General features: G+C 56.2%; 2 protein-coding genes across 3 annotated transcripts in view; one reads left to right on the top strand and one right to left on the bottom strand.

Moving 5' to 3' along the window:
* SEMA4D (semaphorin 4D) overlaps positions 1 to 1,610 on the top strand; it is a 96,092-nt gene extending 94,482 nt beyond the window's left edge. Inside the window, exon 18 of the mRNA XM_087858901.1 lies at positions 613 to 1,610. Within this exon, the coding sequence (XP_087715027.1) occupies positions 613 to 639 (27 nt within the window). The 3' untranslated portion in view covers positions 640 to 1,610. The remainder of the gene's footprint in view (positions 1 to 612) is intronic.
* A 790-nt stretch (positions 1,611 to 2,400) lies between these two features.
* SECISBP2 (SECIS binding protein 2) overlaps positions 2,401 to 20,924 on the bottom strand; it is a 41,833-nt gene continuing 23,309 nt past the window's right edge. For both annotated transcript variants that reach the window (XM_045772371.2, XM_045772372.2), the window contains 7 exons: positions 12,035 to 12,201; positions 11,359 to 11,497; positions 10,652 to 10,802; positions 9,919 to 10,139; positions 4,025 to 4,179; positions 3,624 to 3,819; positions 2,401 to 3,223 (listed from right to left, as the gene is read on the bottom strand). In XM_045772371.2, the coding sequence (XP_045628327.2) occupies positions 3,120 to 3,223; positions 3,624 to 3,819; positions 4,025 to 4,179; positions 9,919 to 10,139; positions 10,652 to 10,802; positions 11,359 to 11,497; positions 12,035 to 12,201 (1,133 nt within the window). In that variant the 3' untranslated portion in view covers positions 2,401 to 3,119. The remainder of the gene's footprint in view (positions 3,224 to 3,623; positions 3,820 to 4,024; positions 4,180 to 9,918; positions 10,140 to 10,651; positions 10,803 to 11,358; positions 11,498 to 12,034; positions 12,202 to 20,924) is intronic.

Genomic DNA, 20,924 nt, shown 5'->3' with positions numbered 1-20,924 from the left:
CAGGGCGTCTCCCGTCTTGGAACTTGAGCCATTCTGCTTTCTGGAACCCACAGCCTCTGAGCTCCAGGCAGATCCCTGGGGAGCGTCAGCACGGTGGGGCAGGGAGGGGTGGGATGGGGTGGAGGGGGAGCCTCTCAAGGAGACTCAAGTTGGGGAAAGGTGCACGCAGGGCAGCTGGCTTGGGCTGGGCACCGCCCGAGCAGGAAGGCTGCGCCCCACGCAGCCAGGTGACTGCTGAGCCGCAGGGAGCCCCGTCCCAGCACCGAGGGGCGGCAGGCCAGGCGTCCCCCACTCCAGAGTCATGGCCGCAGCCATCTGGGCAGCCAGCAGGCCAGGGAGGTACCGGAGGACGACCCCGCAGCTCCACTGCAGGCCTTCAAACATCCAGGCTTCAGTGGCCACCCCAGACCTCTCCCGTTGCCAACAAGGCTGAGCACTGCTGACTGAGCCCCTCAAGCTCCGTCCGCGTGGGACCCCCTCTCTTGGCCCCAAGAGGGAACACATGGGGCGTGACACTTGAGGCCCCTCCCGCGTCTAGGACAGTGGCGGGGAGGAGGCAAGAAGGGCCCCTGTTCTGCCAGGAATTCAAAGGCAGCTGCACTGTTCTTTCAGGAAAGCTGTGACAAGGACACCTTGTAGACCTCGGGAGGCAGTGCCGACCCCTAGCCGAGCCCGCTGCCCCTTGCCACGCCACCCCCGGAGAGGCCCCGGGACAATGAGCTGTCACCCAGCCTGCTGAGGCGCGGCCCCCCCGTAACCTCTGTGACAACAGCCGGAACTCTGGGTGCTTACGTGGGACAGCAGTGTGTCCGGCAGACACGGGACATGAGCACAGTTCATTACAGTCTGAAAACGCAGCGGCGTGCATGACGGCTCCTTTCGCAGAAACGCTGCCGCCGGAGCCCGCCGCCACTCCCTGCCCTCGCACGTGGCCACCGGGCTCCCACGCCAGGGACAGGCCCGGCGAGACCCGGGGCAGGAACTGGCCGGACACCTTGAGCGAGCAGGTGTGTCACCCCCCACCCCCCGGTCTCAGAGCGTGGGAGCTGCTCCATGAGGTTCTGCGCGCCCCGAGCTTGCAAGCGGCGCTGCACGGTGTGTGCAGGACCTGACGACCGACGCTGCGCAGCCCGGACCCCGCGGCCACCCGCTGCTGAGGGAATGACGGTTACCGAAGCGCCGCTCCACCCAAACCCACCAGCTCTGTCAGAGCCGTACTGCCTCAGGACCCCAGCACACGGACGCCCGCAGCCTGTGTCCAGACCCCCAGTTCAGCGGCTGGGGACGGCTGGGGACCGCTGAGAGTACGCCCGTCTCCCCAAGGACGCCGGCCTGGGGTAGGGTCCACCCCGACTGCCCGCCCGCCCCGGCTCCCAGGCCGGCACGCGGGCCACCAGCGTCTCCCGTGAAAGCGCCACCCGCACTCGTCGGGGTGCCGCCCTCCGCAGCCGTGAGACTCACCCCGAGTCTGGGCGTGGCCGGAGCCCTGCACGCCAGCACCACGGTGAGCTGCGTGCCCTCGGCCTAGTGGGGAGGGTTCCGTGGGACGTGTGCGTAAGAATTTGGGTTGTCCGCTATGTTGAGAAAATAAACAGAAATACACGCAGTGAGCTAAGCGTGTCCTTGCGAGGCGTGTCACCGGCAGCCGTAACCTGTGCCACGAAAGGGATCCTGTGGCCAGGCCGACCGCAGCAGAAAGTTACACGAGACGCAAACCCTCTGGGGCGGACACAGTGCTCACAGCTCCCTGCTGGGCTTCTCTGCCCCCAGAGCAGCGCCACACATGCCAGGAGCCAGCATCCCCTGTTGCGAGTTCGAAAGGTAATGCTCTCCTTGGAGGTTAACTTCAGAACCTTCCCTCTCCCGTCATCTCTGATTTTCACACCCACGACAGGGGACAGGGCACCTGCTGACAGACACAGAAGGGCAGGAAAGCCCTGCCCTGTGCACCCCTCCCGACCCCCGCAGGGAGAAACCTGGGGCGTCACACGGCCCCCGCTTACACAGCTCCGAGAAGCAGGTGCACTAGGAATAGCACGTGTGCGGACGACAGGCCCGACCGCTGCTTTCCATGACCGCCCCCCGCCACGCTGCCCGCCCTGTCCACACCGCAGGCCTTCCCCGACCTCACTCCACCTCTCTGCGCCCCACACAGGCCACTCGCCTCTCAGACACAGGACGCCTGACGCAACCGATCTCCCCTAAGAGTGCGCTCAAGGCCAACGCGCTCTGCTGCTTGCCCAACACACGCCACACGGCAAAGCCCCATCCTGCCATCGCCTGGGTGACGCAGCACATGGGGCAGACGCAGGGTCCCCACAGCAAACCTCTTCCTTCAAACAACGTGCTGAGGGGCTGGGCCGGGACTTAGGAACCCCCGACAAGCCTAAGACGGCGGGGTGATCAAATCATCGCTCTTTATTCAAAATAAATAAGCCCTCTTACTTACAGCAAAGTATGAAAGCAAACTTCTATCCTGCCGGCCTCCAAGACAGAAACCACATTCAGAATACGTTCATTTACAAAAAAAAAAACAGTTGTAGATTATCAAAGCTGAAATTCAGGGACTTCAATATACATTGCTTCTTTGAAAAATAAAGACAAAAAGGAATAATTCATGTCAAAAGGTCACAGGTTAGAGAACCGGTTTTCCTTCTGAGTGAGGCTCATTTTAGCAGACCCTCCAAGTATCCCCGAATCTTCCGGCCAAAAAGCCAGGTCCCGAGAAAGCCCCCCGCCCCCGGCCCAAACCAGGCCCCCGCCGCGCCCGCCTGCTGGCCTCCGTGCAGCGCACTGGGTACCCGCCCGCGGCGCCTTCCACACACTAACATGGCTCAGCTCTTCTGCATCGGGGGGTTTCCTTCACAGCAGAACTCAGGGCGCCACATTTTCCAGTCTTTTCCAGACTCTGCTCAGATCCGAAGCTGCACCTCAGGGCTCTTTGGCAAGGCTCCCGCCAGCACGCCCGAGGGCCCGTTCCCGGGAAGCACATCCTGCATTCACCTCCCAATTCAATAGCCACGCACGACACAGCAGGTCAATCACGACCTGACACGAGAAAGGCCCGAGGTCTTCAGGCCCCTCATCCTTACCCCACACAACACGCACACAGAGCTCGTCTACAAATGCAGCTTCATCATCTGCGAGGCTGGAGCCTCCAGTGACTCTTCCAGCCCCAGGGCACAGCGACTGTACGCTTCCAGGTGTCTTCTCCAGATTTCAACTAAAAACAACAAAGCGGCATGGCTGCGGGACACGCAGGGACAGTCGGGGCAGTCCCTACTGGGAAGCACACTGCCCCATGGCTCAGGCCCCTACACGGGCCCAGCGAGGACTCCCCTGACCCAGCCGCCCCCTGCACCCTCTGCAGCCGGTCATTACCCATGGCCCGCGGTGCCCACTGGCCCTGCCAACCTCCCGCCAGGGACACCGCGGTGCTCAAGGCCACACTCGGCAGGTGCCGTCTGACCCAGGTCTGAGCCCAGCTCAAAGACAACAGCCGGGACCTGACCCAGCCTTCTGCCACTGCCCTGCGCGGAGAGGCCGTGCCACTGTCCAGGGGCCCTGCCCTTTCCGTCAGTCGATGCGAAGCCCGAGGACGCTCAGCCCTCCCCAGCACTCACTGTAGTGCGGCTCTTCTTTCCCGGCCGCAGGAGCAGGAGGACCGTCCTGCACTGAGCCGCAGGGGCCCTGCAGGGGCGGGCTGGCCGGAGCAGGGGGCGCAGGCTCCCCGGCCAGCTCCTGGCGCACGCTGTCCAGCATGGTCTTGTACGCCTGCCGGGCGGCCATCGTCAGCTCGACCATCCTGTGGAACTGGTCCTGGGGCGGAAGGAAGCGCACGGGTGGCAGCCTTGGCCCCAGGGAACGTGGGTCTTGGGGGCAGGGGGACACCTGGCAGGGGTGCTGCCTCGGAATCGCACCGTGCGCCCTTCCGAGCACCATCCTGCCTCCCCCGGGCTCGGGGCTGTCCCTGGGGGAAGCTGCAGGCAAGCCCGCGTCTCCTAGCCCGGACCCCCCAGCTCACCTGGGCCCCGTCGTAGCTGAAGATGCCCACCACGCTGACGGGGACGGCCTTGTTCAAACTGCGCCCCAGAGCTTTCCGGTTGAGCGCGAACACGAAGGGAATGTTCTGCTCACAGGCGTAATCGATGATGGTGTGCAGCGTGTCGTCCAGCCCACCTGGTCAGGGACAAGGAGATGACAGGGAGATGCATCACATGCAGCGTGGCGCTGGTACTGGTCGCAAAGGGCTTTGCTCTACACAGCGACACCCTCAGCGAGTCGTGCTGGACGCCAGCAGGACAAGCCGCTACCGCAAGCGCACCGTTCCTCTCAGCCACGTGGGAGAAACCAACTCTCCTATGTCCTCTGCCTAATGGGAGTGAGGTCTCACTTGTCTTTTAGAAGGGTCCCCGCCCCCAATCCCAACGGGGGGGGGATGGGCACACAGAACACCAAATCTCTGGGACACCAGCAGGTGTGCGACTGCCCCATCTCCACGTCAGGCACCCAAGTCAGTGTCCCTGAGCTGCACACTGCAGGCTCCCACACACGCTCCTTTCACTCACTAGAGGCTCACAGAACTCAACTCGGAATCCCTCATGTGCTTGCCCAGCCTATTCAGACTGTGACCCGCGACTGCCGTCACGGGCCAGAGCAGAGAGCACGGGGCAGTGTGGGCAAGGCCTGGAGCTTCCCCGGCCCCCGCAAGCGCCACCAGACCCGCCCGCATCTCCTCCTGGGCACGATCCAGGAGGCTCTAACCCAGTCCGGGGGGGGGGGGGGGGGGGAGGCATTTTATGGAGGCTTCTCAACATAGTCCAGACTGACTGGTCACTGGCCACTGGTTGATTCAACCTCCAGCCCCTCCCCTCCGTGGGGGCCAAGGCTAGGGGTGGGGTGAGGATGGGACCAAGCTTCCAACCCCCCAGATTATTTGGTTGACCCTCCTGGCAACCAGCCCCTACCCTTGGGCAGGTCTGAAGGTCATCTTCATTAACATAACAATGTTACTGTCCTTATAGGAGTATTCCAAGGTGAGAGCCGGGAACCGAAGACAAAAACCAAACAGGAAGGAGAAATCCAGGTCGTCCTCTGAATGACCAATAGGCGTTCCTTACAGATCACAGTACTGCGCTTAGTGACTAGTCACCGAACACTCACGGTGCACCAGGCCTCCGGAGTATTAGCCCCTGCGCGCACAAGAAGCCGGCAGGGGAGAGGCTGCCCCCGCGCAGATGGGGCCCCGGAGCAGAGACGTCTCCAAGTATCCCACGCCCACAGGGCCCAGCCGCCGACTCCCTGCCCTCCACCACCCGCTCTACCACCGAGCAAGCCGCCAGGCACGCTTGTGCGGCAGCACGGTCATGCGCAGGGAGAGCGGGAGAGGCCCGGTGAGAAGGGCCAAGGGGGGCTGTGTGTGCAGGTGACGTGCCCGCCACGCAGGGGGTCCAGCAGCCCAAACCTTTACCACAAGAGAAGTACATACGTGTGTCTGTGTGCAAGTCACGCAGGAATCACAGGTTCTCACGCAGGCGAGCGGAGCCAGCGAGGACGGCCACGGAGGATCACCGCAGGTAGGAACAGATTTGTCACCAAGTACGAAAGACGCACAGCGCGGCTTCGAGGCATTCCAGACACACGACAGAACATCTGCACGAAGGCGCCAATGCTCTCGGCCACAATGATCCCAGGGACAACAGACCAATTCTGTGTCCACCTAAGCCTTTGAAATACTCTTACTACAATGGGGATTTTTTTTGAAGAATAAAGAATATGAAAAAAATACACAAGTGAGAACAGCCTTTTGAAAAAGGAAAAGAGTGTCAGGCCAGCAACACCAGGTACGACAGCACAAAGACGGGGACGGGGGCGGCAGCACGGAGGCCCTGGCCGTCACAGGGCAGCGTGGAGCGTGAGCCCACTGGCGGGAGGAGCACTTTGAGGCAGAGGGGAAAGGCCAAACGGGTCGGCCTCTGGAAAGATCCATCCGGGAAGAAAGATCATCTACCTAAACTAACAAAAATGAAAACATGGAAGCACCAGAAAAAACAATACTAAAAAACCTAATAACCTTGGCACAAAACCTAATGCAATAAAATCACACTAATACAAAATTTCAGTACAACAGCAACACCCCAAGCCTCTGCGTGGCTGAAAAACGTTTAAAGAATAGGCAATGACAAACCAAACAAAAAAATACACAACTCTTACCCAAAGGACTTTTTTATTATATAAAAAAGAATACATCACTATTAAAAAGATCGACATCCCAAAAGACAAACGGGCAAAGCACGTGAACCAACAGTTCACTGAAACCACCAAGCTCTTCAAGAAAGAACCTGCTCCCCCCCCCCCCCCCCGCCGCCGGCGCCAGGCACTGGGCACGACCCGCTCCGGGCACAGCGGCGTCTGCCCGAGCAAGCCGCAGGGCGTAACCCATGGGACCCTCAGACGCACCCAATCTTGCGATCTTGGTGGGGCACCGCAGAGATGTTCCCACATGTAGGAAGGACAGCATGCAAGATGCGTCCTCGTTCACAGCAGCAGATGTCTGCAAAGAGCCAGGATGTCTGTAGGGACCGTGGAGCCCGGACTGACACTAAACTGCACACGGGTGCCACAGCGCCGGACGCCAGATCTCTCACACATTCACCGCCTGACTGTCGAGGACACATCCAATGTGGCAATGCTGGCTGCCTGTGGGGGGCTGCGGGAACCTGGGGGCCTTAGTCCTTGACAGGAAACCCAGCACCCGGCTGACCGCACGGCGCTGTCCCAGCAAATCCGCACGCAGACGGACAGACGGGGCCCACGCCATCTGCCTGAGAGGACAATGTCTCCCCGGGGCCCCGGTCACCAATTCTATGATCACCCAATTTTCTTTTGAGAAGAAACTCAAAAGCACATCCCACTGCTCTGGGACCTGGGAACTCACTCTGCAGCCGGTGTGATCAAAGATGAACATTTAGGCCCCACGTCCCTTAACGCTGCCCCGCCCTGGCCCAGATCCCCTGCAGACAGAGGAAGGCAAGGAGGAAGCAAGCTCTGCGGACAGAGCTGCTCAGGGAAAGCCTCCGTCCTGGGCCGGCAGGGAAAGCAGGTGGGAGGCGGCCCGAGGTGGGGCGCGTGTTCCTGAGCTCGAACTACAGTGAGTGACTCCCAACTTCCTGCCGGACACTCCCGGGCCCCTCAGCGCCAGCCACATGGTCTCTCTGCCTCGTGTCCCCCATCCTCAGAGCCGATCACAAATGCTCTCTGAGCAGCTGCTATCCCTTCAAAGGCCTGCTTTCTGGGTGGCCCCTGGCTGGCGCCAGGACTTGGGTTTCCGGAGGGCGCCCACCACGTGAACTGGTAAGAGGGGCTACGGACTGGGAATGAGGAGTTCATGCTGAGCGTCCCCTCTGCCAGGCAGGTCACTGCAGACGACACCCCACACGCGTACGCTGTGCGACTCCCCTGGGAGAGACGCTGGGAGACTGCACCTGTTTGTCTGACAGAGCGGCAAGTCTCGATGGTTCCGCTCCACCCGGCGCCCAGCCCGCAGTCTCAGTGAGAGCTGAAAGCATCTCCAAGTGCCCACTTCCCGGGACCCAGACGACAACACAACTCAGAACGAGCGAAATGCTCAAGACGACTGTCGTTTAAAATTCAAGTTCGGAATTACTAGACGAAATGCCACTCTGTGCGGACACAGAACTTTCACAGTCCGAGGCCAGGATACGAAGTCCTACCATTAAAGTACTGCGAGCCGTTGGCTACTTTTCCAAGAAGAAAACATGTATGAGATGTAATAATTGAGCTCCTTCAGCCTCAAAGCAAAAACTTCCTGTACCCACAGACACGGATGACGGACAGCGCACTGGAACATGCCACCGACGCAGACGCCTGTCGGCCAGGCCAGCCCTCTCTCCCCGGTCAGAGGAAAGGCAGCTCACAGGAACAGCACGGCGCAGTGCCTACTGCACACGCGTACCCACTGCTTGGTCTGGTTGTTAAAGACCCGATCCCAGGAGAACTCGGGACAAGAGCAGAAAGCTCCAAGTGCAAACGGACGACTGAGCTCGCCGACCTGACAGCGAGGCGAGTGGGGGCGCCGAGAGCCCGGCAGCCACGTCTACACTGGGCACCTTCCGCACGGAGGGAAGTTCGGAGGTGGCGGCGGCAAGCTGGCGTGCACACCCGCATCGGCTGGGCAACGCCGGGCACTGCGCTTCTAGGGCGGGAGGTGAGGACAGATGCAGGGTGGAGGCCGGCCCGCGCCAGGTGGGAGCATCTCACCCCGGGGCGTCAGAGAGAGGCCGTCGGGGCTCTCCGGCACAGCAGCGGCCCGACCAGCCAGCCTAGAGCGGGGCTTCACAGACCGGGTCCCTGGAGCAGCAGCCTCACTGGAGAGCGCGCTCGCAATGCAAACTCTGGGGTCCAGTGGCCCTGCTCCGGCCGGGGGTCGGGGCGATGCCGACGCTCACCAGCTGGAGAAGCACGGCCCTCCGACGAGGCTCCCAGCCTCCACAAGCCAGCCGCACCGACGTCTCGGCGGCTGGGGACAAGCAGACGCCCGACAGCCAGCAGCCATCTGCGGGAGCCTCCGGCCTGAGACTAACGGCAAAGCAGCGGCACGAGAGGCGGGGAGGCGGGGCGGGGGGAGCACCCCTACACCCTCTCCGTACATGGCTCAGGGCACTGATCCGGCCCCGAAGCAGCAGCGGCGGCAAAGAACACACAGACCTCAGGACAAAAACACAGCTCCTGGAAGTCGGAAACACTGGCAGAGACGGAAGACTCTGCTCCAGCTGAGGACAGGCGGCGGAACCCTGACAGAAAGCCGAACCGAGGGGAGGCAGAGAGCACAGCGGCGCAGGGCCCAGCACGGCGCGTTCCCAGCGGGCAGCGGGTGGCCCCGCGAGCCGCTTGCCCTCCTCGCAGAGCCCCGGGCACAGCGCAGCGCCCTCGCGCTTCCAGAGGTTGGAGCACGACGGGAGCGGGGGACAGCCGGGAGCCTGCGCTCGGCCCCGTCTGCTGGAGGCGCCCGCACACCGCCTTCTGGCGGCAGCACAGCCCGCTCCCCGGCCGGAGCCGGGAGGCCGCCCCAGGACAGCCGCGGGGAGCTGCAGAGGCCCCGAGGAGCCCAGCGGTGGAACGCCCCAGGCACCCACGGGCTTGGAGGAGGCTCAGGCCGAGGCTAGGAGCTGGAGGCCGGCCTCGTGTTAAAGCCCACGTGTGAGGGGACCCAAGGGATGGGCACAGCCAACACACAACCAGACGGCAAGGGTGCGAGGCCCCCGTCTGTCCTATTCCAGTGTCAGGGCCTGCTCCGAGCTAGCACCAGGATGAGCTGAGCGGGCAGCGAGCACGGCCAGCTGCTGCTCCTGGGCCCTGGGGGCCCCACACAGCCAGGAACCCTCAAGTCTCCAGCTGTGGAACTCAGAGTGTAGGATCCAGACTCGGTCCCCGCAAGGTGACCTGTACCACGTGGGAGAGACACACGCACCCAGAGCAGGATTCTGCATGCTCCAAGGCTCCCTTCGTCCCCCTGGCAAATGAAGCCACGGGACACAGGCCTCTGACTCCTGTCCCTCTGACATACAGCCTGTGTCTGCCCCTCACCTCACCAGCCCGCTATGTCCCACAAAACACAGCCTGCCTGTGGGGGTCGGACACGGCGCGTGCACTGAGCAGGGAAACGTAAAACGCACCGCCCCGCTGCCGGTACACAACCCCCGCGGCGGGAGCTCCGCCGGGCCCCCACCCCTCCGCGACAGAGGCACAGCGCCCCCTCACCCCGCCCCGGAGGCTGGCACACACAGGGACCTGGCCGCCTCAGAGCGCAGGGCACTGGGCGGCCCAGGGAAGCCTGCGAACACAGCCCTCGGGCCCCAGGGAAGAGAACCACAGGCGCTCCAGCGGCCGGGCCGTTACCTTTCGACTGGATCTTCTCACAGTTGGGGGAGATGATGACGCACTTGAGTCTCCTGAGCTTGAGATGCTTGAGGACCTCCCGCAGCCCCAGCACGAGTCGGCGTTTGGTCTTAGCCTTGACGGGATCCTTCTGGTACATGCGGTCTTGGAAACGCACCAGCTCCTTCAGCAGCTCCGTGACGCAGGCGTCCACCTCCTTACTCAGCATCTGGCTGCAGTAACTGAGAGAAGGTGCCCGCTGACGGCGGCCCTCTCGGGGGGTCCCTGCGAGGAGCGGCCCACGCGGCAGAGCTGGGCCGACGGGCCGGACTCCACGTCCTCCCCGGCTCCCGACCCCAGGGACGAAGCCTCTGCGCCGACGGCCCGCCACATGCCCCGTGGCAGCTATGGCCCACAGAAACCTCACTGGAGCGTGCCCTGAACAAAGTGGGACAGGAGCAGGCAACGCGCCCTCAGAAACCATACAGAGACACTAGACCACGGACGGGAGCTGTCACCTGGCTGCCCCGCGCCCCAACACGCAGCTCGACTGAAGGGCGCCTCCGGCAGCAGGTGCGGACAAGGACCACGTGGAAGCAGAAGAGGTGGCCCTGCCGTGGGCTCTGATGAGGAGGAAAGCCAGGGCCTAGCCTGGCGGCCTGCGCGCGTCGGGGCGAGACAGCCCCACGCTACACACCAGAGTAAGCACACCCCGCCCCAGTCCCCGCGGCGGGCATGGCCCCATGTCACTCACTCCCGGAATCTCCGGCTGTGGATCTTGGGGCAGCCAGTGCTGCTGGGGACCAGGTGGCAGCCCTCTACCTCCTTCTGGAGCTCAGCTCTCGGCAGCTCTTCCGCCCTGCCCTCCAGCACGGGCGCAGGGGACAGCGACTCCTCCGGCCCCCCTGCAACGTCAGAGAAGCCAGTCACTGCACGGCACCTGCTGCACTGGGCACGCAGGCAGAGGGCGGAGAAGGCCCGGGCACACCTCACAGGGCGGCGCCTCCGCGGCAGCCCCATCCCGCTAGGATGGCAAAGGTGACAAGTCCTCGAGCCACACGCTTGGATCTGTGTACTGTCCTGAACGCACAGCTCAATACTAACGCGTTCTCTCTGTGACACCGTGACTCTCACCCTGGTGGGAAAGCAGCTGTGCAGTTAGTGGAGTTCACTCTCACGGCCACTTCGAGCCATGAGGACCATTGATGCTGCACAGATCACACTTGGGGGCCTCGCCCCTCTGTCCCTCAGAACCCCCCCCCGGCCCAAGAGGCAAGGGTGCCGGGAGCTCTACCTGCCTTACGGGGATGCCCTCTTCCCGGCAAGTCGGGACTCAGACAACAGCCCCATTCCACGTTCACGGTGCAGGGCCCGGGGCCAGCCGCACTCCCCCGATGCGCACACGCCCGCCCCGGCTGCAGGGCTCCCCCAGGACCCCAAGCAAGCACGAGCGCTCGGTACCTGAGGGGTCAGCCTGCTCGAGGGGCTCGTCGTCACCACCGCTGTCGCCATCCAGCACAGCGTCACCGGCGGGAGCTGGGCTCACAGCATTTTCTTGAAGACGCTGCTGCTTTCTCTCCTGCCGTTCTTTCAAAATGATCTTTAAAATGAAATAAACAATTAAAACACCTAAAGAGTTGTCCTTAAAAATAGGCCCTTGTGCAAAATAAGCCACCCAAACTCCATGGGCGGGCATCGCGCCTTCTTGTGCCCTCACAGCAGCGACATGGCCCCCATCCCCTAGACGTGCAGAGCAGGGCACGCAGGACCCGGGCCAGACACCACTGGCTGCGACAGCCCCAACAAAACCCGTATTCCAGAATGGGAACACCAGCCAGATCCCGCGGGGGAGGATGAGGGCAGCGAGCATGAACAAGTGGAATGCCACGCCCCCCGTTCCTGCTTCTCTGTGCTTCCCAGCCAAGTACTGAAAGAGAAAAGCCCCGCCTCCAGGAGCGGAGGGCCCTGCTTCCTACTCTGCCGTCCCATTCAGGGAGGGGGATCATTCCTCAAGAATCACACACGCATCCTGAGCACATGCCAGTGAACACCAGAACCGAGAACGCTGAGGGCTGTAGGAGGTCACACAGACACGGCAGGCTCGGCAGGTTTTCCAGCGCCTGCTTTCACCGCGTACCTTCTTCAACGAGGTTGGCTTCTTGGCCTTGGGGACCTCCCTCTGCTTCCCCTTTTTCATCAGCGGGGCGCTGGAGTCCAACGGGTTGTGCGGGGTCTTCACCTGGCTCAAGTGGTGGCCCTTCTTCCCTGACGTGGTGTCTCTGGAGAGGACCGGCACCGCCCCGACTGCGACACGGAGGGGACACGGGCATCAGGCGTCGGCCGCGCCGCCGCCCAGCCCAAGACCTCACTCACTCATCCTTGCCTGGCTGACCGCTACACCGTCTCACTGACAACCCAATGAAGTTTAGTATCTCCTGGCAGAGAGCCAAAAAAACTATCAACTCATCCAGGGACAACCAGCGTCCCACCCCTGTGATCGAATCTCCACGTTGCTCGGCAAAGTCTGTGGTGCGCAGACCCCACCTTCTGAAACTAAGGTATTTCCAGACAGCGCGCACCTGCGACAGCCCTTTGAGGGAGTTTCCCCACCATTTTTGACACCACCTCTGCGGAAGCTGGAGACTGGCTTCCGAACACGCATCTGCTCTCTCACTAGCTTGTAAGATTCTCTTGAGTTTTCCAGACAGAAAGATGCTGTCCTAGATGCCCCCCACGCAGCTGGTGGCAAGCCCCCCACCGTCGATACGCGATCACGATCACTACTCGGCATTCCCACGGCACGCTCCCATCTTGCTCTACTTCCTGCCATCTTCTTGCTCGTTTATTTGTGCCTACTTCCTTCCCCTACCTTTTCATTAGGACCATTTTCCAACACGCGCCCAAAAAAAGAGAACGGTGCAACCACAGACCCCACACACCCACCGTCCAGCTCCAACATCAGTATTTTCCCACGTTATCTGAAGTATGCTGCTGAGTGACGCGTGTTTTCTCAGTCAGGCGTGACGGTGCCCGGCTTGAGGGCACAACAGGTCTGCGCCCTGGCTCTGGGCTGCTTCCGGCCGCGGCTCCACAGAGCAGCCGGCATCTCTGGACCTGTGCTCCCATGTTACACATTTGGAACATACGCGTGATGAGCTCACCTTGAAAAACCACCCCATGCTGACCCTGCTCCCATCTGCTCACTCTGTCCGTAATGCCACTTCCCGGGGCCAGACAGCTGGGCACCTGTGACTCCTGCTGCCTGGGCGCCTCCTGTCTGCCCAGTGCCAGTGACTCTCCACACAGCACTAGTTGTGCGCCTGGGAGTCCACCAACCCCATCCCTAAGAGCAGCCACCAAGCTGGACAAAGCTCTCATCCACAATCACGGCAGCCCTCCAGAAAGTGACCAAAGGCTCACGACAAACCGCGGGGCGTCGCTCGTGCGCTCTATCCAAGTCAGGTGAGAACAGCACCAGCCTGGGGCGTCCTATCCAGGCTGCTCCTACCCTCTCCCTGCTGACAGCTGGCTGCACCAGGGCGGAGAGGCTGTGAAATCCTGCAGCCTCACTGCTTCTGCCAGAAGGGCTGCCAGATTTAGAGCGGGATCCTTCAGAGAGGCGATCCAGCAACAGGCGGTCCAGCCAGCCTGAGCCGTGGCCCTCTGCGGGCAAGCAACAGGGCGAGAGCACATCTCCCCCAACAGCCCTGGCAATGACAGAGCCCGTGTGCACATGCAGGTGTCCCACGAGTCGCAGGACACTGAGGCGGGGCAGGCCTGAGCACGGCCTGCAAGCTGAGCGCACTCCAAGCCCACACGCACTTGGGAACAGACTGGGAGGCTGTGCGGTCTGGCCGTGTTTCAGCACAACCTCCAACACGGCTGTGCTGTGCAGACGCAGGGGTGGCCCCTGGGAAGCCACATCCAGGAAGAACAGCAGAAATAACTCAGCTAAGACCCCAGCCTTCAGACTCAGACCAACGCAGCCACTAAAAAAAACAAACCCCAAGAAATGAAACCATCACCATCGTTACTCTCAGGGAGGAAAAAAAATTCAGAAACCAGAGCTGCTATAACTTATTAACTAAAATAGTCCGTATTCTACAAAAAACTCAGAGATTTTCGAAGAAACAAGAACGTGTGAACCACACTCAGGGAAAAGGCAGTTAAGAGAAACTGCTGAAGAAGCGCCAGCGGCAGGACGTGGCTGACCCAGACCTCAAGGCAACCCCGAACACACATCTGAACCCAGGGTTTCAATAAACAGAAACTGTAAAGAGGGGGCAGCAGACCTGGCATGGTCGAGAAATCAATGAAGCTGAAAATAAATACAAACTATTCAGTTCCAAGAAAACCCTTACAGAGATGACGAAAAGTGAACGGAGCCCAAGAGACGAGGGGGCCGCCAACAAGCAGAGTAACACACATGTAATGGGGGCGCAGGGGATGAGAAAACCGAAAAGGTTTCAGAAGAAATAAAGGCCCCTTGGGGCACCTAGGTGGCTCAGTGGGTTAAGCATCTGCCTTCAGCTCAGGTCATGATCCCGGGTCCTGGGAGAGCCCTGCATTTGGCTCCCTGCTCAGTGGGGAGCCTGCTTCTCCCTCTGCCTCTATCCCCTCCTCCTGCTCTTTCTAATAAACAAAATGAATGAATGAAAGAGAGAAAGAAAGAGGGAGATGGAGAGAGGGAGAGGGAGGAGGAGAGGAGAAGGCAGGCCCAAACTTCCCAAATCTGACGAAAGCATTAGTCTCCGGAGCGAAGGCGCAGCCAGCCGAGTGGGTACGTACAGAGATCCACAACGGACATGTCCCGGTGCAAGTGCCCAAGGCCAAGCGAAGAGAAAGCACGGAGTACAGCACAGAACGGACGCGGGACTGACGGTCCCCGCTGTGTCACGGGCACCAGTGGAGGCCAGAGCATAGGGACACCCAAAGCACAGGCACAGCTTGTCTTACCACCTCCACAGACACGGGGCGTTTCACAAACTGAGGGCTGGTGGCAACACTGTGTCGTCAAGTCCACTGGCGCCATCTTCCCAACCGGATCTGCACTTCATGTCTCTGTGTCGCAATTCTCACAGTTTCTTAAACTTCGTTATTACCATTACTGGTTGTGGTGATCTGCGACCCACGATCTCTGGTTTGACTACTCTAAGTGTTTTGGGGCCACACGAGCAGCGCCTACAGAGACGGCCGATTTAATCCCTGTCTCTCCCCCTCTCCTCGCACCCGTTCCGAGACACAGGCCGAGTAACGACCCTACAGTGGCCTCTACGAGTTCAAGAGAAATTTCGGAAGGCATGTTGAAAGCGGAGACTGGCCAAAGCTAGACTTCGGGTGTCAAATGGTTAGCCAAGTTCCAAATACCAAGGCGGTTTCTGAAGGAAATGACACATGCCCAGTGAACACAAGGAAAACAGGAAGTGAAGGAGCCTTACTGCCGATACAGAGAAGTGTCAGTCATCTGGGCACAAGGTCAAACCAGCCACACCACTGCCTTCAGCCAAAGCCTAACCCAGAGCCAGGCCCTGACTCTCTTCCATTCTGGGAAGGCGGGGAGAGAGGAGGAAGCTGCAGAAGACAAGTCTGAAGCTAGCAGAGATCGGTTCGTGAGGTTTAGGAAGGAAGCCGTGTCTGTGGCATTAAGTGCAAGGCGAAGCAGCAGGTGCGGCTGTGGGAGCCACAGCGAGTGATCCAGAAGATCTGGCCGAGCTCATGACCGAAGGCGGCTCCACTGACCAGCAGATTCTCAGTGTGGGTGCGAGAGCCTCCCACAGGAAGAAGATGCCATCTAGGACGTTCCTGGCTGGAGAGGAGAAGTCCGCGCCTGCCTTCAAAGCTTCCAAGGACAGGCCGGTCGTCTGGTCGGGGCTGATGCGGTTGGTGACTTTAAGTTGAAGCCAATGCTCACAGACCATGTGAAAATCTTAGGGCCTTTAAGAATTATGCTAAATCTGGGGCGCTTGGGGGGGCTCAGTCGTTAAGCGTCTGCCTTCGGCTCAGGGCGTGATCCCGGCGTTCTGGGATCGAGCCCCACGTCAGGCTCCTCCGCTGGGAGCCTGCTTCTTCCTCTCCCACTCCCCCTGCTTGTGTTCCCTCTCTCGCTGGCTGTCTCTATCTCTGTCAAATAAATAAATAAAATCTTCAAAAAAAAAAAAAAAAAGATTCTCTGTCTTCCTCCTTCTGCCCCCCCCACCACACTCTCTCTCCAAAAAAAAAAGCAAGAGAGGAAACAGTTACATCCAAGGGAATCCCGTGAGGCTGTGAGGGGATTTTTTTCAGCAGATACTTAGCAGCAACAGGATACATTCAAGGTGCTGAAGGGAAAAACACACAGCTGAGAAGACTCTATCTGGCAAGGCTGTCAATTCAGAGTAGAAGGAGAAAGAAACGGTTTCCCAAACAAAAGTTAAGGAATTCATGACCACTAAACCAGCCCTAAAGGAACTATTAAAGGGGTGTCCGTGGGTGGAAAAGACAGACCATGAGCAGGAGTGAGAAAGGTGGCAGCACCAAAGCAGTAAAATCAAGTATATCTACAAAAATCAGTCAAGGGAGACACAAACTAAAAGGACGTGAAGTGTGACACCATATACCTAACACGTGATGGGGACAGGAGTAAAAATTCAGTGCTTTTAGGATGGGCTCAAACTTAAGCGACCGTAAACTTAATATAGACAGCTACCTGCGTAAGATGTGATATGCCAACCTGATGGTAACCACAAATCGAAAACTCGTGATACTCAAAAAACAAAGAGAAAGGAATCCACGTAGATCATTAAAGATGGCCAGCAAACCATGAGAGAAGAGAGCAAGAGAAGGATCAGAGAAGAATTATAAAACAACCATAAAACAAGTAACAAGATGGCAGTGACTACATACTCATCAATAACATAAATGGACTAAAAGCTCCAATCAGAAGACACGGGGTGACAGAGTGGATAAAAAAAATCAAGACCCAGCTATATGCTGTCCTACCAGAGACTCATTTCAGACCCAATGCCACATGCAGACTGAAAGTGCAGGGATGGAAGAGCATTTCCCATGCAGATGGAAGTGGAAAGAAAGCGGAGGTAGCAATACTTGCCTTAGACAAAACAGATTTAAGACAAAGACAGGAAGCAGAGAAGGATCCTACATAACCATAAAGAGGGCAATGCAGGGCACCCACGCGGCTCAGTGGGTTGAGCGTCTGCCTTCGGCTCAGGTCATGATCCCAGGCTCTTGGGATCCAGACCCACATCGGGCTCCCTGCTCAGTGGGGAGTCGCTTCTGCCGCCCCCCACCCCCCGCTTGTGTGCACTTGCACTCTCTCCCTTTCTCTAATAAATAAAATCTTTAAAAAAAAAAAAAAAAGGAGGGCAATCCAACAAGAAGACATAACAATTGTAAATATTTGTGCATCCAAAGTAGGAGCACCCAATAAAGCATTTAATAAACGTAAAGGAAGTAATCAATAGTAACACGCTAATAGTAGGGAACTTTAACACCCTACTAACATCAATGGATAGATTATCCAAACAGAAAATCAGCAAGGAATCAGTGGCTTTGAACGACACACTGCACCAGACAGACCCAACAGATACATTCAGAACGTTCCACCCTAAACCAGCAGAACGTACATCCTTCTCAAGTGCACACAGAACTTTCTCCACAGTAGATCACATGTTAGCCCACAAAACAAGTCTCAACAAATTCAAGAAGCTCACAACCATACCATGCATCTCTTCTGACCACAACGCTATAAAACTAGAAGTCAACCATAAGGAAAAATCTGGAAAGAACACAAACACAGGGAGATTAATAACATTTTACTAACGATGAATGGGTCAACTAAGAAATCAGAAAGTACAGGGAAACAAATGAGAAGAAAACACAATGGTCCAAAATCTTTGGGACGCAGCAAAATTTGTTCTAAGAGGGAAGTTTATGGCAATACACGCCTACCTCAAGAAGCAAGAAAAATCTCAAACAACCTAACTTTACACCTAAAAAGAAGAAAAAGAAGAAAACGAAACCCCAAACAAGTAGAAGGAAGGAAATCTTAAATATTATAGCAAAAATAAATGATACGGAGACTAACAAAAAATCAAAAACCACAGTAGAACAGATCAGTGAAACCAGGAGCTGGTTCTTTGAAAAGATCAACAAAACGAGTAAATTTTTAGCCAGGCTTATGGGGGAAAAAAAAGAGGACTGAAATCAACAAAATCAGAAATGAAAGAGAAGCAAAACCAGAGAAATACAAAGGATTGTAAGAGAATATTATGAAAAATTATATGCCAACAAACTAGCATAGAGCAGAAATGGATAAATTCCTACAAACACATAACCTCCCTAAACGGAATCAGGAATAGAAAATTTGAAGAGACGATTACCCTCCGTGAAACTGAATCACTAATCAAGAAACTCCCAACAGGGGCGCCTGGATGGCACAGCGGTTAAGCGTCTGCCTTCGGCTCAGGGCGTGATCCTGGCGTTACGGGATCGAGCCCCACGTCAGGCTCCTCCGCTGTGAGCCAGCTTCTTCCTCTCCCGCTCCCCCTGCTTGTGTTCCTTCTCTCGCTGGCTGTCTCTCTCTCTGTCAAATAAATAAATAAAATCTTTAAAAAAAAAAAAAAAAGAAAGAAACTCCCAACAAACAAGAGTCCAGGACCGGACGGCGTCACAGGTGAAATCCACCAGACGTTTAAAGAAGAGCTAATACCTACTCTTCTCCAACTAGTCCACAAAACAAAAGGGGGAAGCTTCCAAATTCATTCTGTGAGGCCAGCATTACCCTGACACTAAGACCAGATGAAGACACTACAATAAAAGAGAACTACAAGACAACACCTCTGACGGACACAGACGTAAAAATCCTCAAGAAAACAGCACACTGAATCAACAATACATCAAAAAAAAACATTCACCACGATCAAGTGGGATCTACTCCTGGGAAACAAGGGTGATTCAGTATTCACGAATCAACATACTACACGCACCAATAAGAGAAGGATAAACACCGTATGATCATTTCAACAGATGCAAAAAAAGCATTTGACAAAGTACAACATCCACTCATGATAAAAACCCCTCAACAAAGTAGGTTTAGAGGGAATGTACCTCAACATAATAAAGGCCACTTATGAAAAATCCACAACTAACTTCACACTCAATGGTGAAGAACTATGAGCTCTACCCTAACGTCAGGAACGAGAAAAGGATGTCACCACTTTTATTCAACACAGTACCCAAAGTCCAAGCCACAGCAGTCAGAAAACGGCAAGAAATAAGTCTTCCAAATTGGAAGAAAGAAGTCAAACGTTCACTATTTGCAGATGATATGATACTATATACAGAAAACCCTAGACTCCACCAAAAACTACTAAAACTGATAAATGAATTCAGTAAAGTTGGAGAATACAAAATCAACATACAGAAATCCATTGCATTTCTATGCACTAATAATGAAATAGCATAAAAAGAAATTAAGACAACAGATCCATTTACAATAGCACCAAAAATAATAAAATACCGAGGAATAAACTTAACCAAGAAGGTAAAAGTATGTGTGTACTGTGAAAACTATAAAACACTGACAAAAGAAACTGAAGAGAACACAAACAAATGGAAAGATATTCCATGCTGGGGCGCCTGGGTGGGTCAGTCAGTGAAGGCTCTGCCTTTGGCTCAGGTCAGGATCCCAGCGTCCTGGGATGGAGCCCCCGTCGGGCTCCCTGCTCGGCGGGGAGTCAGCTCCTCCCTCTCCTCTGCCTGCTGCTCCCCCTGCTTGTGCTCTCTCGCTCTCAAATAAATAAACAGAATCTTAACAAAGAAAAAAAAAGATATTCCATGCTCATGGATGGGGAGAATACTGTTAAAACGTCCATATTATCCAAAGCAGTCTACAGATTTAATGTAATCCCTCTCAAAATATCAACAGCATTTTTCGCAAAACAAGAATAATTCTAAAATTTTTATAGAACCAGAGAAGACCCTAAATATTCAAAGCAATCTTGAAAAAGAAAAACAAAACTGAAGGTATCACAATCCCAGACTTCAAGTACGAAGCTACAGTAATCCAAAGAATATGGTACTGGGGTGCCTGAGAGGCACAGTCAGGCGTCCAACTCTTGTTTTCAGCTCAGGTCATAATCTCAGGGTCACATGAGTGCAGAGCCTGCTTCAGATTCTCTTTCCCTCTCCCTCTCTCTAAAATAAGTAAATAAATAAATCTTGAAAAAAAAAAAAAAAAAAACCAGTATGGTACTAACACAAAAAGCAAACACACGGATCAATGGAGCAGGACAGAAAAACCAGAAATAAATCCACAATTATATGGCTAATTAATCTTCAAAAATGGAGACAAGAATAGACAATGGGGAAAAGGTGGTCTCTTTGACAAATGGTCCTCGGATAACTGGACAGCTACATGCAAAATAATGAAACAACTAGTTTCTTACATCATACACAAAAATAAATCCAAAATGGATTAAAGACCTAAACGTGAGACCTGAAGCCATAAAAATCCTAGAAGGCAGCACAGGCGGTAATGTCTCTGACATTGGCCACAGCAACATTTTTCTAGATACGTGTCCTGAAGCAAAGGAAATAAAAGCAAAAATAAACTGTTGGGACTACACTACAATAAAAAACTTCTGCACAGTGAAGGAAACAATCAATAAATCTAAAAGACAACCTACGGAATGGGAGAAGATATCTGCAAATGATACATCCGATAAGGGGTTAGTACCCAAAACATATAAAGAACTTACACAACTTAACACCAAAAAAACAAATATTCCAACTAAAAATGGACAGAAGACATAAACAGACATTTCTCTAAAAAAGACATGCAGACGGCCAACCGACACGTGAGAATACGGTCAGCCTCACTCACCAGGGACACGCGGATCAAAACCACAACGAGATCCCACCTCACACCTGTCAGAATGGCTCAAATCAAGAGCACAAGAAACAAGTGTGGACGACGATGTGGAGAAAGGGGGACCTCAGGCGCTGCTGGGGGGACTGCAAACTGGTGC

This window comes from Ursus americanus, chromosome 34 (assembly GCF_024610735.1).
Source record: "Ursus americanus isolate L20-20 chromosome 34, mUrsAme1.1.p, whole genome shotgun sequence".
NCBI lineage: Eukaryota > Metazoa > Chordata > Mammalia > Carnivora > Ursidae > Ursus > Ursus americanus.
This window is presented reverse-complemented; position numbering and strand designations above follow the sequence as displayed.